The sequence below is a fragment of the Perissodus microlepis genome, chromosome 12 (assembly GCF_051167445.1).
Source record: "Perissodus microlepis isolate ML-2025 ecotype Zambia chromosome 12, ASM5116744v1, whole genome shotgun sequence".
Classification (NCBI taxonomy): domain Eukaryota; kingdom Metazoa; phylum Chordata; class Actinopteri; order Cichliformes; family Cichlidae; genus Perissodus; species Perissodus microlepis.
The window spans coordinates 14,942,771-14,959,946 of NC_140472.1; the positions used below are offsets into that span (position 1 = coordinate 14,942,771).

Consider the following 17,176-nt stretch of genomic DNA (forward strand, 5'->3'; position numbering starts at 1 on the left):
TCGCGCGAACTGTGTATAGAGAGCGACAGTACTGATTGGTGAGTGATGATAATTTGCGCACCAATTCCTCTGACATCGTCTTATCAATCGTTAGCTTACTATGCAAACATGACAAGTGAAATCTCCCGCAGCAAGCTTAAACATGTGAGAGGTTGATCGCGCAGAGAATCGCTGAGCGTTATGTGAGTGCGTGTGTAAAAGCAGCAGGATATATATTTTAGTTCTGCTGAGCCAAATAAGACAGGTCAGCGTGAAGAAGTGACAGCCAAAGAAAAGCTTACCACAAAACGGAAAAGTTATGACAAATCAGACTATAAGGCAAAAAGAAAGTGCAGCTTTATGGTTTCATGGACAAAAGAATTTCTGTGGCTGCGATATGATGAGCTATATAACCAGGGCTGCACATAAGTGGTCCGCAGGTGCGCATTCGCTGTCAAAATAAAAAACGCGCACAAGATAAGAAGTTGCACCGCGTGTTTGCGTACATAAGATTTTCTGGAGGAGGACAGACATTTGTTTAGAACTCTTAAAGATGTCGAAGAAGCTCCTTTAAGCAATTACTTTGGTGTTCCTCCACATCCAAAGAAATGTCAGAAGGAGTCCGAACCACAAAAGAAGCACGTATTCTCGGAAAAGTGTTTGTAGGAGGTGAGCTGGCTTCAAACAAATGATGAACGCACAGAGATGTGGTGCAGAATGTGCCGTGAAAATCCCACTCTAGCGGACAAAAACAGTGCCTTTTTATATGGACGCAAACGCGCGTTGCAACTTCTTATCTGGTGCGCGTCTTTTATTTTGACAGCGAATGCGCACATGCGGACCACTTATGTGCACCCGTGTAAATAACATAATGTTCTGCCGGGTGTGTTGTTGCTTTTCCCTCGATTTCTGAGTCGACAAGCGCCTTTGTTACTGGGACCAGTAATTTTAAGAAAGGCCCCCATTAGAACCCACGAGAAATGCAAGAAATGCATTATTGCTCAGTCTGCAATATCTTTCCCAGAACAAACACCAATTGCAAATAACATACTAAAAATAAACCTGAAAATCAGTTTAGAATAGCGTACTATGTTGCAAAGAGTGAACTACCACTGGCACAATTTAGCAGTCTTTGCAAACTTCAAAAAGCAAATGGCCTCGATCTTGGTTCCACTTGCCTCTTTCCCGTGACTTCAGTGGAAATTTCAAATTCAGGATCTGACACAGACTGATTCATGTCCTACACAGTTCTTACAAGTTCATAGAAATTTCTGTTCAATTAGAACCAAGTATTTGAGTTGATGATTGTAATTTTTATACAATGTTGTAATTTGTGTTTAAACAATTTTTTGATTAATGTTTTGTTTCCATTACAATATTATACTTTAATGTATAATATTGTAACGGAAACAAAACATCAATCAAAAAATTGCTCTCTTTTTTATTCGGGCTACTTAAATTTATTTTGGGCTACCAAAAACTGAAGAGTCCCTGCCCGAAGGGCTACCAGGGATTTTGAAATTTTGCGAGCCCTGGGCCGTGACCAAGGCCAACAGCGAAGAAAGCACTAAAAAAGTATGATAGGGCTAAATAAATAAAAATACTGTGTGATAAGGAGCAGAAGTTAGAGCAGGGTGGAAATGACAGTGTGGTGGATGTGGCACCTAAGTGAGGGGTTTTTGTGCAAACCTGGGCCCGTGTCCTGTGTTTCCATCCTACTTGTGAAGAGAACTGTACACTCTGTCCTACATAACACCTTTCATGCAGACTGTAAGGAGAGTGACTCAACAGTGTAATTTTGAATCTGATGTTCCCTTCAGATCATCGTAAAAACAGCTTTTACGCCTCATGTAGCTGTAAAATTTATTATGTTTATCTTCTGTGACCCTGCACTTTTCACTTCAAGACACACACACACACACACACATACACAGCATCACAGGTATTGTGAGTCTAATAAAAATGTCTTTTACATTCTTTGATAATGCAATGTGGAGTTATTAATCTAATGTTTCATAAACAGATCAGTACTGTAATCAAAACCAGCTTCTTTCATCTCCGGCTACTTGCAAAAGTGAAGCCATTCTTCTGTTTCAGAGACTTTGAGAGAGCTAGCCGTGCCTTCATTTCATCTCGCCTCGATTTTTGTTGACACCTGAGTGTTTACTCAGGCGTCCGTCTGTCATCAGTTAGCCGACTGCAGCACGGTTACTAACTGGCAGAGCAAGCGAGACCACATGTCTCCCATACTAGCATCCTTACACTGGCTTCCAGTCAGTTTTCAAATTGATTTTAAGATTTCATTATTCGTTTTTAAGGCATTGTGCAGGTTAGCACCCTCATACCTTTCTGTTCTTTTGAACTAGTACACTCCTGCAAGATCATTGAGGTCTGCGGATCAAATGCTCCTAGCTGTCCCAAAGTCCAGATTGAAGCACAGAGGAGATCGGGCCTTTGCTGTGACTGCTCCTAAACTGTGGAACAAACTGCCCCCTCACATCAGGACCTCCCCAACATTAGACAGTTTAAAAACCCATTTTTTCTTGTTAACCCACTTTTATTCATTTGCTTTTAAATCAGAATGAGTTTGTACTGCTTTTATTTGTCTTTTTTCTGACTCAAATCTTCTCATTTTATGGTTCTTTTCTTAAATTTTGTCATGTCTTCCTATGTTTTTATCTCCTTTGATTATTTTAAATGTAAATTACTTTGGTCAACAGTTGTTTTTTTTTAATGTGCTATATGAATAAATCTGACTTTGACTTTACTGAATAACCCTGCACTTTATGTGTTATAGCCATATTTTAGCTAAAAATCTGTATATATCTGTATATCTGTAAATCGGTATTGGTTGCCAACTGCAAGCAGCTGATGATTTGACTACAGGCTTAAGTTTCTCAGTACTCACTTGTCACACCCTGCTTTAATCCCTCCACTGTTTTAGCTTTTTTACTTTTCTATTCTTCTCCCTACAATTATTTCAAGACGTTTATCTTAGCATATTAGCTAAGTATTAATAGGAGTCAGGCTAGTATTTGTCTGAACAAAGCAAAACTCATCACTATGGTGCAGTACTCTTAATTTCATGGTGGTAGCACTCCTAGTGTTTTTATTTGAGATCCCACATTTGCAACATACTTAGCAGCCAGGATGGGTGTGGTGCTGGTAATGTGGATATGTTTTGAATATTCTTTTGACAGTGTCCAAATTTGACTAGTGCATTGCACTTGTGTTGGTTAGCAGGCTAACAGATATCCTCCCATTTTTGTCACATCCTGAAGTCTGAGGTGACAGGATGTATTCCTGTTAGTGGGCTGCAGGTTGACTAGCTGCTATGGTCTAAAAGCAGTAAATGCAAAGAAGACCTTTAAAAATATGCACTTTTTAGTCGTATTGGTGAGATCAGTACACTTTGTGTCAATGTACAGTTGTTACAGGGTTTGTCAAAGTGTTACTCTCAGAACTTGGGGGTTGTTTTTTTGTTTGGTTCAGTTTAAAATAAAATAAATAAAAAGCCATAGTTCCCCCTTTGGTAAATGTGTAAATGTAAATGTGTGATGTTCGACCTCTGTATGAGGACGAGTATTCGTATGTTTCTCCATTTTGACAATCTATTTTGCACCCTTAAAATATAAAGTACATCTGATGTGAAGATGTTGACACACCAGCTGCCTGTTTGCACAAAGAAAAGAATTGTGCACACTGTCTCTTAGATCATTTTCAGCCCATCTTAGGAACCTAAATGCATTAGTGGCATCACAAATGCTGAATGGATGAAGCCCTGGATAGAGAGTACAGCTCTGATAGCATGTGCTTATTGGCATACTCAAGTATGAGTGTGTGGCTTTTTACCCTCCCTTATATGTCTCCTCGCTGTTGCTTGAGTCTCTAATCTGAGTCCACGTAAATCCACATGCAAACCACAGGAAGTCAGAGCTGTTGGAGCAGAAACGCTGCATCAGTGTTGTATTAGGGTTGTAAAATGTGGTTCATTAGACAGCTCCTGAATTAGATCCCCTTCCTCCTCTTTTACCAGACCTTGCTTTGGAAGAATGAGTATTACACCACAGCATATATAGTTTAATATCAAGAAACTAGAGAATCTAAATAGAAATGATAACACAACAGCAGCTATATTAATTCTCCATCAATTACTATGTAATGTACGGTAGTTATTCTGCAATATGCATTTGTTCAAATATGTTCAAATTAATAAGTGCATGAATGTCATATAGATAAAATATTATCTAGAATCTCAGTTCAGCTGTAATGTATAATGTATTGTATTGGCTTATATATGTTTGAACAACAGTGCTGATATTGTTTTCATTCTGTTCCTGTTGTTATCTTGTGCTCCAGAGGTGCCGCTGGTCCTCTACCTGTTTCTGCTCGTCTCCCTAGTTTGGTTGTGGGCAGGACTCCATATGGGCTACAGGTACCTGTGGATGCTCATCCTCTACGTCATCTTTAACTGCCTGCTGGTGAGATCATTTAATTTTCTGTTTGTTTGTTTGTTTCCTGTTTGTGCATATGTTTTCTTCTTGTTGTAATTGGAGTACAGTTAAAAGTTATACAGTTAAAGCACTTCTTTTTATATCTTCAAGCGCGATGTGTGTACTCTTTCTCCAGGTTTGATTTTTCTTATGAAAGATATTGTTTTTACCTATCTAATCTCTAATCTCAGCTAGTCTCTGAGCTAAATGTTGCTGTAGCTGAAAATTTGAGAATGCTGCAGAGTCGGTAAGAGTATATGAATGTCATGAGTGTGTGTGTGTGTGTGGGTTGGGGGGTGGAGAGGTATGATGAAGGGAAGTCCATTCACTTTGAAGGCCAGCTTTGATGTATCTGACAGGCAGAGTAAGAAGTGCCTCAGCTGTGGAGAGAGAGAGGCAGGGTTATCACTGTGTCATATCTCACCAACGCCTCTCACTGCTATGTTTGTCCATCTCTCCACTTTATTTTTGTCTTTTCTTGGTCCCTCTGTTTGCATCTTTTTATAGTTTATTTACTCCCTCTGTTTCTCTCAGTTCTGTATTTCAGATGTCAGTGTAGCTAAGTAAAGATATTTCAAATGCAAGATAGATTACTCTACCACTAAATGCAGTCGAGTACATATTTAAATATTTGCACAGTGAGATCATTTTCACAAGCATGCCTCTGCATCACACCACTACGGATTCCAAAAAAAGAAATAAGGATGGGAAGTGTAGATGCTGAGCTTCAATATAGAGGCTTAATAAAAATATAGTCCCTATAACCAATTTCCACCTGTTCAAAAGAAACTGGACAAAATGAGGACTGTCATTAATGATCAAATATAAAACCTGTGCAACAATATCATCGTGAACTCTGGAACACATTGTGCAAGTTTTTTTTGATTTTTCTGCCTTCAGTTATGTCCTTAGTGAGGGAAACGCATGCTTACTCATGTAACTGAGACATTTTCTTAAAAACTTTTGTCTTCTGGTTACTAAGGATTTAGCTGTGGCTCCATCATATCAGTAGTTTTATTACTTGTCTTTAAATTGTCTTCTGTCAATTTTACTTAACCTACTAAATCATACATTTTCTGGCGCAAAGATTTCGTTTTGTAGAAGTGTTTAATGCATAATGTGTTTTTTTAAGAAGATGCCCACGAAGCTTTCTGAATCAGTTGTGCTTAGTTTTGCACAATTGATTGTTTTCTGTCTTGTCTAGTCCCTAAATGTTTGCAGTGATCGGGTAGATGCCATGTGCCTGTAACATGTGCCACAAGAGGTCTGTGACGACCAATGTTGATATGTAGCATCTACATGCTAAAGACAACAACGCTTAACAAAAGTAAACATCTCCTGTTAGTCCAGTGACTGAAGTGAAGTGATGTCAGCAGCAGTGGTCATTGTCGCACTCGACACTTCTTCATGAGCAGCAATAGTTTGTCCATCCCTGTGACATCACATAGCTAGTTTGATTTTATTTCAAATTAACTTGTGATTGTTAAATTACATGCAAAGTTTTTAAATACATTTCCTCAGTTCTGCTTGTGTTTCTTTTAACCTGGGTAAAAATCCTCTCACTTAGAAACATTTCAGACTAATAGCCTGTGTTTCCTCTCTAAATACTTTGATTTGTTCTTCCGCCCACACAATAGTACAAAAAAATCTCCTCTTTACGCTAATTGGCAGATGACTAGTAGTTTGATAACACTTTTGCTCTCTAAATGAGGACTTTTGGGCTTTTTGGTGGGGACGTACAGTAACAGCTAAAAAGAGCTTCTTGCTACCCTATTTGTATTTCAGCAACTTACATGTAGCTTAACTTTGACTTCAGATAGGACAAGTTCTATCAAACTTTGTATCATCTGGAAAAAAAGAACTGCTGCAATTGATTTTCAGCCGTGCCTCATATAAAGTTCCAGCTAAAACAGCAGCCTCTGGGGTCTGCACCAAAAGTACCAGAAGTAGGGATTTATCAAAGTGGAACGGGTAAGGGTCCCAAAGGTACATTGTGTCCAAGGATATTGATTAGCCATAAACAAACTCATCTGACCCACTTTCTACAAAGCACCACTAAAGAAAGGTCAGGATGCTGTAACCATGTACAAAGCATTGCTGTAATCATATTTATTTGTATGCAAGATTTGGGTTATGTGTTTTTCTAGAGCACATTTAATTTGTTTAGCGGTGATGGAAGAAAAGCGTTGCTGTGAGAGGACTCATTGATCATTTTGTGTCACTGAGGAACTTCCATTAGGGACTAAATCGAAAAAAGAAAGTAAAGTTTAAAGAAAGCAACTGTGATACTTACTCTCTGTCATAAACACTCGAACAGCAAGATTTAACAAAATATGATGATTGTCACATGACTTGGTAACTAGAGTAATCTTACTTTTGTTTCATGATTTTGTGAAATCAAACCCATATGGAATATTTTTAGGTTAACTAAAGAAATTAAACTGAGATATTTTTCAGGACACGGTGCTACAGGACTGCCTTATTCTCCCAGTATTATTATTCCAGTGCATTTTTGAACATCTTATCCTTCCCATAGGTTTCATTGCCGTGAGCTTGGAATTTGTTAGGCTGTGCATCTCTGCTGCAAAGTCAAGTACACTTGTTTTTTTGTTTTTTTGTTTCCTTCATGTCGCGAATTTTCCATTAGGAGAATTTTCCATATTTACCTCATTGGTGTTGTTGATGTTAACTGCTGATTACTGAACACCATTAAACAGCTGCAGATGTTACAGCTGTGCACAAGTGTGTGTTGCAGAGCCCACATTGCTCTTTGGTTAGGTGCTGTAAAAACAACCTGTTGTTGCCAGCCGGGTATCTGTTAAAATCAAGCTGTGAAACACATCACATGTTTGCAGTTATACTGTGGAAAATCTGACTTTTTAGCCAACAGGCCACAGGGTTTTCTTTTCTCTCTACAAGTCTTTGATCCATCCTTTTACATAATACAGCTGTCAGTCACATCATGCTGAAATAGAAGACAATAATCAAATCACAACAGCACAACCCCTCATTATCTCCTCCTGCACGTTCGATGTACCGATAAACACTACGTCACTGTATCCGTGCTGTCAGAAGCCTCACAGCTGTGAAGCAGGACCATGCTTCATTACAATTCAATTCAACCCCCACTTGCACATTCAACCTTGGCACTGGCTAAAAATAGGACACAGGATATGTGTATATTTTTATGGAAAAGAAGGCGGTAGGCAATTAGCTGTGTGAAGCCTGGAAGTATTTAGGGTTTCGGTCAAACAGCTCTTTTTCTTTTAGAACAGAAAGCACAGAAAAATCTGCAGACACAGCACCTTTTGTAGTTGATGCAGTTTAGTATATTTAATCACTTTGAAAGAAGTCAGAAAACTCGAGAGCTATTTTTTAATTATCTCAGTTTTCTAATTTTATCATCTTTCCCTTTGTCTTATCCCTGACAAGCAGTACATTTCTTTAGCTAGTTGCTGTTGTCACTTAAAAACCCACAAAACAGAATGCTGTGTAAAATTGTACTCAAAACTTTGCAAATTATTTAAACACCATAATTAATTTAAAGTAGCACAAAGGCAACATGTCAAACTATGAGATTTTATTGTTTTTGATTTGATTCATTTTAAGGTTGATGCCGGCGACATGTTTTGAAAATGTTAGGAAACAGACCATAAAAGAGAAACAGCTTAAATAAACCCTGCAAATAATTTGAAAAATTGAGAATAAACTTTCTAAATATAAAATTAAAAAGAATTTGAGGATTTTGTCATCTCTGAAATGTAAGATCCTTTGTGTATCTCTGTACACAAAGGAGAAGGCCAAAAATGGCACAAATGGCAGTGATGTGAGATTCTTTTTGTGAATGCCTGCACTTCCTCCAGGATGAACACAAAGGGACCATCAACTTTGTTATCAGCACACATTTCAAAAGCCAGCATGAGGGTGTTAGTGCACCTAGCATGAATAAGTTACCAGTATCTGAAGGAACTCTTAGTGTCCGCTACCATCCAGCAACTGTTTTCTTTCAACAAGACACCACCAAACTACATTTGTATTACAACAGCGTGGCCCTTTTGTAAAATAGCCTGCCTGCAGTCCAGGTCTGTTACCTATTGAAAAAAAAGCTGGCACATTATGAAACAACACTGCAGTGAAGAGAGCACCAAACTGTTGAGCAGCTTAAATCCTCCACCTAAGAATGGGAAAATATTTCAATTTAAAGAGTTGTTGTTGTCCATGTTGTCTTTGTCTTCTTTTAAATGTCAGGATCATTATGATTTCAATCATGAAAATCATTGCTTTCATATGTACATTTTGCTCAGCACCCCAAATGATTTTAAACAGGTTTGTATCCAACACAATCAAATGCTCCTTCTCACGGTCCGTTTCACATCCCTCAACACCTTCCCGTCCTTAGTGTCCTCTTTTGGACTTTGCCTTCGATCTCCAAAGACATGGACTCAGCGATCAGGGAACACTTACATAACTTGCCTATGGCTGTTAAGCCTGTTCCTCAGGCCACAGAGCTTGCTAATGATCTGTGCTAATCACCCACAGTGCTGTTGTAATGGAGAAATGCTCATGGATAGAGACATACACACCCATATATGAATACACACCTGGCTGCTTTCTGTTCCATGTTACATGTGAACACACAAAGGAAGACTAATTACCTTCTTCAAGCTATATGCAGAAAATCCAAATATATATATGCAAATATAAGGTCATAACATCATTATGACTTTACATATCCCTGAACATAGCTCCTAGCCATGAAGTGTCCCATTTACTAAAGGACGTGGTTTAAAGCTCTCATTTTGCAATTCATGCACAATTACCTACAAGGCACACTAATTTATGGGAACACAGTGTACGATTCACCAATCTGTTTAAGTCACTGTGTCAGAAAACAGCGGAGTATACTGCACTGTTTTTAACCTGCAAGGTCTCCAGTGAGCTTATAAGCAGGCTTTCTTTCCTTCTCATAATCTGGATATTCCAGTTTTATAGTGCCCCCATAAACACACAGTTCTGATTTACTGTTCCTTCTCTCTTCCTATTAATGTTTACTGTGGCCATCCAGGCTGCTTATAATCCCGTTCTGTCAATAAACTCGAGATGAGTAACGTTGATTGCTCTGCCAGGAAAGTTGAAGCTTAATTACAGACACAAACCTCATGTCACAAAGTTTGATTTAAGGATTTGAATACACACACACATACACACTGACAGATTGATATTTATTTTCACAAAAAAGCAAAGTGTTTACATTTGGTTTTATCAATGAAACAATCAGTCCGTCAGGTTTTGCCTAAACATATTTTATTACTGTATTCATTATTTTCTTCCATGTTGTCCAAAAACTTACTTTCTCTCCCCATGTGTAAACGTCTTTAATAGATCTGTGTTGGCCTGTATTCACACACGCTTGTGGTTTGCGCTCTTGTGCGTTGCGTCTCTGTCTGTGGCTGCCATCATCACCCGATGATGGGTGTTGTGAAATATGGGCTGGATTCGTGGTATTTGACGGCCTGGTGTTTTGGGGTAATTCGCATCCTGGTGCTGTTGACCAAGCAGATTTGGTAATGATGAAGAAGTGGAGGAGGCAGAAATACCAGTATGCCAATGATGTCACTGCCCCAGTGGTGAAGTGATGCTTCAGTAATCATGCTGAAAGAAGTGAAAGAAGTTTAGTTCGGAATGCAACAGCAACACGCTGCACAAAAATAATAATGAGTATAGTATTATTTAATATCACATATGTTTATGTAATATGTACAGTGCTTAGTAAATCTATTAGACTACCACTGAGTGTGAGGTTTAAGCCACAGCTGATCTAAATCAACAGTTCTGGTAATTACTGAAATCATTTTTTATGTCTCTGTAATGGTTAATCCACCAGTTATGTGCAAGCTCTTTAATCCAAAAACAGTTGGAAAAAAATAGTAAAGCACATTATTATTTTTAATTAAGCTCCAAAAGTACAGTTATTTACTTGCATTCTTGAATAGAAAAATTAGGTTTGTTTGATGAGTATGTTGTGAGTGTTCTTGGAAAATGGGTTTAAGGAATAGCTATATAATTTTTTATCTTTTGACAGATTTCTAAAATATTTATGTCTTTTTGCTTTTATGGTGGTCTAATGAATTTGTGACGCACTTTTTTGGTTCGTTTGGTTCTTTTACCCTTAGCCGGCCCCCAAGCCTGCCACTGCAGATTGATTGAGCCAGCAGTATTACAGATTAATCATACTGAAGAGCAGAGCCATAACTTATTCCTAATGTTGAAATTTTTTTCCCACTGCTTTCTCTACAGGGCTTGTATGTGTTTGCTGTGTACTTCATCATGCACAACCAGCTGTGTTGGCCAACTAAAGCAAGTTACACAGTTGAGATGAGTGGACAGGATGGGCCTGATTCTATGTACCAGGGAATGGGACCCACCCCTGTGGGAGGCGACATCAGCAAATCAACTCAAAATCTCATCAGTGCCATGGAAGAGGTACACATACAGAGCTTACATTGTCATCACATTGACACACTTTTCACATTTTTATTTGACTTACTGATTAAGAAATCCCCATTTCAGGCATCTCTTTTGAAAATATTTTGCTCCCCATCCTGACTGTTGAGGTCTGATGATGACTTTAACTCCCATTCTGACCACACATCCATTACAGTTTGTGGTTGAGTTTGTCAGAAATGTGTAGAAATCTTGCATTTGAATGGCAGATGTGGTGATGACGAGAAGAAACCATAGTGACAACCACGGATTACATGATAGAGTAATCATTTGTTTTGAGGAACTTCTGTGTCAAACTACTGTGAAATGTAGTTTTTAAGACTAAACTTATTTCTGCTTATTCTTCTTTAACTTTGTTTCCCACGGCTCTTTTGCCCGTTCTCCGTTGTCTAGTTTACATTTCTAGCACATTCATACTTATTCACTTAGATTTTTCAGACTGATTCTCCTACTAACAGCCACATCAACTCGTTTTGTGACCCTTCTGTTAGACTTGCGCATTTCTTGCAAGCACAGAAAACATGCTTTACGCAAACACACTGCTACACTAATTCTGCCAGTCGTACTCTGGAGAATACCCTATAAGGACTGAGCTGGTGTGAGGGAAGGACAGAGAAAAAAAAAAACAAGGGTGGCGGGTCAGTGTTGTGGGGGGGGGGCTTCTTTTCCCCTGGGAAATCCACCCTCCCTTTCTCTCTCTCGATCTCTCTCTCCACACGTAGGAATCCAGTAATCTTGTTTTATTCATGAGAGCACACTCTCGCCTCTTAAAGATTTGGTTACAGCCCAAGAAAGAAAGGTGCAGTTAGAGACCCCTGAGAAAAGCAGCACTAGGGGTAGATTCTGGATTTTGTGTGTGTGTGTGAGAGAAATGGACCGCTTGAAAGGAAATTAGAAAAGGAAAAAAAGTAGGTAACAAGTATAAGAACACATATTGCAGGTGCTGACTAGCATATTGGCCACATCTAATCACTACAGCCCTCCAAAGTGGATGTGACAGATTTGAAGTGCCTGGTGGTGCTTAATTCACCTCACCGGTACACTCTGTACTGGTAACAGCAAGCCTGAGAAGCTTGTACAACACATACCCACGTTTATGCACGTCCATGGACAGATGAGACATTCATAATGAATTAATACAACGGAAAACACGATGAGATAATGGAATAATCTGGTTCTTGAGGTCAAAATAAAAGAGAGATCTTCTGGTTCCTCTCTTTTGCATTTCTTTTGTTCTTTCTAGTAACTTCTGTGATTTGTTGTGTTAATGCACGGACATTCATCTTGAAAAAACCCTCTATATATACAGACAAGATGCCATTTGTATAGCCGTTAGTATGATTCAGTAAGAAACTCAACACTGACCTCACTTTCACCCCTTGCACCCACTCTGACCCTGTGGGATGACTTTAATTCTTTGGGGTGCTTTGACACCATGTACTCTACATAACCCAAATTCATCACAGTCATGATTACTGTTTGCATATGCGAGTATATGTTTGACCTCAGTTTATCCTGTTTTTTTTTTTGTGTGTTTGTTACGTTAAAGATTCATGTTTTTTTACAGCTCATAAACTTTCATAAACCCATATTTTATTCACAAAACACTACGGAAACCATATCAAACTTTTTTTTTTTTTCACAGCATCCCAACTTATTTGGACTCTATGTTATATTTGGTGATTTTTGGGCTTGTCTGTTTAAATACACATTTATCTATCAGGTTTCAGCAGACTGGGAGCGAACGTCACTGCGGCCTAGCATTCAGCCCAGCAGTGTGTTTAAGCCCAGTCCTGTGATGGAGACGTACACCACCGAGGGAGGCTTCATCAACACCAACCTGGTCACTGCAGATGAGGATTCACAGGAGTTTGACGACCTCATATTTGCCTTAAAAACAGGTGAGGAGAACTATACTACATACCTTTCAACAGATTACACAGGAAGCAAGTGTCAGAAACGCGATTTGATACTGAATATTCCTTTGGGTATCAGCTGTTTTCAGACCTCACCTTAAGCATGCTGGGTTTGTCAGAAACTTTTGCTCCAGCTCAGTGTGTAAAACACTGTCAACAAATTTGTGGAGGGACTTTCTATAAAAACAAAAAATGCATAACTGTGCCAAAGGTGACCACTGTGCAGGGCGTATTTTTGCTGCACTAAATATTTTGATATAAAAGGACAAACACAGTATGCTTGAGAAATAAATCCAATTTCACCAGTTGTGGTAGGTCTCAGTCAGACTACAGTAAAAACAGGACAACAGCCTCTGTGTGACCAGGATAAAATTAACGGCTGGGGAGTGATTGGATCCAGTTTTTTGATGTCCGGGAGTGCTTGCAGGTAGCTCTAGCAACTGGTTTGCCAGAGGCCAAGCATGCAGCACCCCCAACCTGCAGTTGCTTACATCTATGTGTTTATAAGTTTATAAATTATAAATTACCATCCGTTTACATTTGGTCCAGTCTGTGGCTGACAGAGTCACACCTGATGCGTAGATTCTGCCTAAGTCCATCCCTGGGCCCGGTTCAGCATTGCATTTCTGATGTAGACAGCAGCAGATTTAAGAATGATCACAGTTAAAATTGTTTTGTTTTGTTTTTTTCAAAAACAGATTGACCCAGTTTAGTCTAAAACTGATAGCAGTCTGACTCCACCTTATTGCCATTATATCCCTGTTTTATCACCATCTTGATGCATCAAAGTCAGTTTGGAGATGGCGTCTGACTGCAAGCATACTCAGACCTGGTCCACATCTTTGAAACAACCATTTCAAAAGCATAGAGATCAGAAGTTGATTGCACACAGTCGCTGTAATTTTGGTTGTGCAACAGTAGCCAACCATTTCTTTCCCATTTCTTTCCCCGTAGCCTAAAAGCAGAAAAAGATGTTATGACTTCCTAAAATTTAGATTGAACGATAACAGAGAACAAGAGATGATAAAAATCAGCCTGTGATTAAATGCCACAGTGTGTGTGGTGTGTTTGAGTGTCTGTGTGTATATGTGTGTGCATGTGTTTGTGATTATTATACCCTGTACATACATAAAGCATCTAACAGTGCCTAATGCATCCATTAATCCAGCAGTATCACTTCTGCTTTGTCATTCATTTGTTGACCTTAAGTCTCTCAGCTGTCATTTTTCCTCTATTGCCATCCATTTTTAATGAACCGAGGGCCTAGCCTGCTCATCAATACACAACCAGCTCATGTAAACACACAGACACTATTCAAATCATTGAGACTTTGCTTCACAGTGTCCGAATGAGCCGTTTCCACACGTCTGAAATCAAGGTCATCCACTGCAGACAGTCTGAAAGTCGTGCCTGAAACATACAAAAGTGTATTTGTATAGTTAATATTGTATTAGATGCTTTTGTAAGTCTTACCTGAGAAATAATTTAGTTTGTGGTACATCATGCAGTCAGCTGCTAGTGTTAAATCTCAGTAATATAAAAGACATTACAAAATGGGATGCCAATATGTCAGCAAACTAGGTTAATGTTACCCATTTAACGGGTAAAAAACCTACTGTTTCAGTGTCGTAGCAGTTTCAGCTCATCGTCAGTCATTGTTATTCCCAACCTATAACGAGGACTCTTGATGAGCAGCTAACTATTGCAGCAGCAAGAATATCTCTCACAGCTTTGGTGTCACGTCATGGAAAGAATAAGTGGCTGGTCCTCTAAATCGCGATTACTCTGGAAGGGATAAGAAATACATAGTCGAGATAGACCAACCTGATAAGACTCCAAAGTTAATGGAACTGTGGCAGGTCACACTGAATTTCACAGGTAATCTCTTGGGGTTCAGGGAAAGAGAAATAGTTTTCAGAGGAAGTACAGTAATCATTAACAGTTCTTCAACAAGCCAGGCTTTTGGCAGCTTTCACGGCATTGCAAGCTACAGTCCTGCAGTTTTATCTGACTTTGTGAGAAAGGTTGTTCCGTTTGGGTCCCACAATACCTGACTTTTCAGTCTCGAAAACCACACCAGGCTCCACTATACTGAAGAAACCCCTTAAAAGCAAAACTTGTAGCTGTGGAGAGTCAAATTAACTGCAGGCATGTTGATAAATGCATTTATGTGAAAGTTAAAAACTTAGACAGAGAGAGAGGTTCTTATCATCTTGTTGTTTGTGGTGACAGGGTGAAGCAGAGCCACTGTGTCTGTGTCACTCCATTTCACTCTCTCTGTTTCTCGAAGAGTACCTGCTGTCCTGATTTGTTGTGATGTTTGACTTTGAATAACCTCCGGGATGCAAGAGACATGCCAGGGAATTTATTGGTCCCCACAGCAAACTCAGCGCTATGAAGTAATCTGTCATATTATTCAGTGTGGTAAGGAGGGAAGTTTGCAAGGTTTAATTAAGTCAAAGTGTTTGGCTCTATCCAGATCTTTGGCATGGCCTCAAGAAAATAAAGGTAAATAAAAGTTCCTGTAGTTGATCTTTGCTGTGTGCAAAATGAAGCGTAAATCTGAAACTTCTGTTAAAAGATGTTTTCGTGAAACTCGATACTGCGCTGATGTTATCTGTTTACATCTCAACTCTGTCATTAAATTATCATTTTTTGCTCCACCAGTCACAAAGGACACTCTTTCATTTCATACTTTCCCTGACCTTCTCTTTGCTCGTACCAGCCGTGCTGAACTTATAACCTGGGCTAATCTCAAGCACTCAGTCAGCAGTAAAGATAATTTTCTTATTATAATTACATAATAGGGTACCAGCTGACAGGGGTCAGCAAGTATTGCAGTAATCTGGGTCTTCGCACTTTGTTTGATCGTGAACCATTAAGCACGTATCGAGGTGCACGCTCTTATCTCGGCACCTGCGCCCGGTGCTGTTTTGCACAACTTAGAGCTGATCATTAACACGGCATAGGATGGAGGTTTGAAGGATCTTATTTTGCAATCATCGCTGGGTGAGTTTCAGTGCAAATCCAGCAACATTGGCGCTCATTATCCAACTCTTCTCAAGTATGTCAAGCTGAAAGCATCCAGAAGTCACCAAAGCACAAAAGAACAAGTCTGATGACGTTTTTTATTCAGATAAAATCTGTAGCAGCCCAAGCGTTTATAAAAAAACAAGTCCAGTTTTGCATTTTTAAAAAGCATGTGTTTAACATATTTTTGATTATGTTTTACCAACATGCAGTTACGTGGTTTAGCCATTAACATATAATGAATTATTTTGTTTCTCTACCTGCTTCCAGTCCAAGCCTGTTAGCCTGTTCCCTTCACGTCTCATTACCGTGACTGATCAGACTTGATATCCCAGAGTTCATGACATGCAGGGATGATTTCATAATAGAGCAAAATAGATCATTTGCGCTATAAGGACCGATTACAGTGGGTATTAGGTGGTCCAACTTACTAAGCGCTATAAGAAGAAAAATGCACGTGAATATACTGCAGAATAGAATGCATAAAAAAATACAACGTATCATATTTTTGATAAAAATGCAATGTTTTTGTTTCTTTTTAGGGACTGGCCTTAATGTCAGCGATAACGAGTCCATACCAGGAAGCCACGACGGAGGGAGCGTAACCAACTCCCAGATAGTTGAGCTTCGGCGTATCCCCATCGCCGACACACACCTCTAACCTTCACACCTCACACAGATCCCACGTCCCTCTGTTTTTCATATCACAAATAAAGATTACAAGACAGTATTTTTATATTGTAAAATCCTTTGCACTAAAACAGTTTTTGAATAGATGGTTTTCATATAGATGTTTGATACTGTATGGGATTTTTACTGTACATGTGTTCACAAATACGAATAAAGGTTTTACTAAATTTATTTTTTAAACGCTCTTGGTTTCTGAATGTATATTTTGTTTTGTTTTGTTTTTCTGTAGAGACCTAGGCAACGATAGAGAATGTAGATTGTGTAACTTTGTTAATAAATAATGTACCACATGAATTGTATTTGCATGTTCTGATTTCATTTTTACGTCTCATAACTTAACACTAAGAGACAGCTTGCTACCAGTGAGCAGGTCTTTCACTATGGGGTCCCAGGGGTCACATTCTCACAAGGAAGGATTTGTGTCATTATGTAACTCCCTGCAGGAATTTCACAAACTCATCCCACACCTTCGGGAGATCTGCTTGTATCTGCACTGAGTGAAGAATGAGTGTGTGAAAATATGAAGCAGCAAATATCCACAGTACCGTAACGGTTGAGCTATGC

At 39.0% G+C, this 17,176-nt stretch overlaps 1 protein-coding gene across 3 annotated transcripts in view; it reads left to right on the plus strand.

Moving 5' to 3' along the window:
- adgrv1 (adhesion G protein-coupled receptor V1) overlaps positions 1–16,906 on the plus strand; it is a 149,772-nt gene extending 132,866 nt beyond the window's left edge. For all 3 annotated transcript variants that reach the window (XM_084947172.1, XM_084947173.1, XM_084947174.1), the window contains 4 exons: positions 4,339–4,460; positions 10,770–10,955; positions 12,700–12,877; positions 16,465–16,906. In XM_084947172.1, the coding sequence (XP_084803298.1) occupies positions 4,339–4,460; positions 10,770–10,955; positions 12,700–12,877; positions 16,465–16,583 (605 nt within the window). In that variant the 3' untranslated portion in view covers positions 16,584–16,906. The remainder of the gene's footprint in view (positions 1–4,338; positions 4,461–10,769; positions 10,956–12,699; positions 12,878–16,464) is intronic.
- The last annotated feature ends 270 nt before the right edge of the window (positions 16,907–17,176 follow it).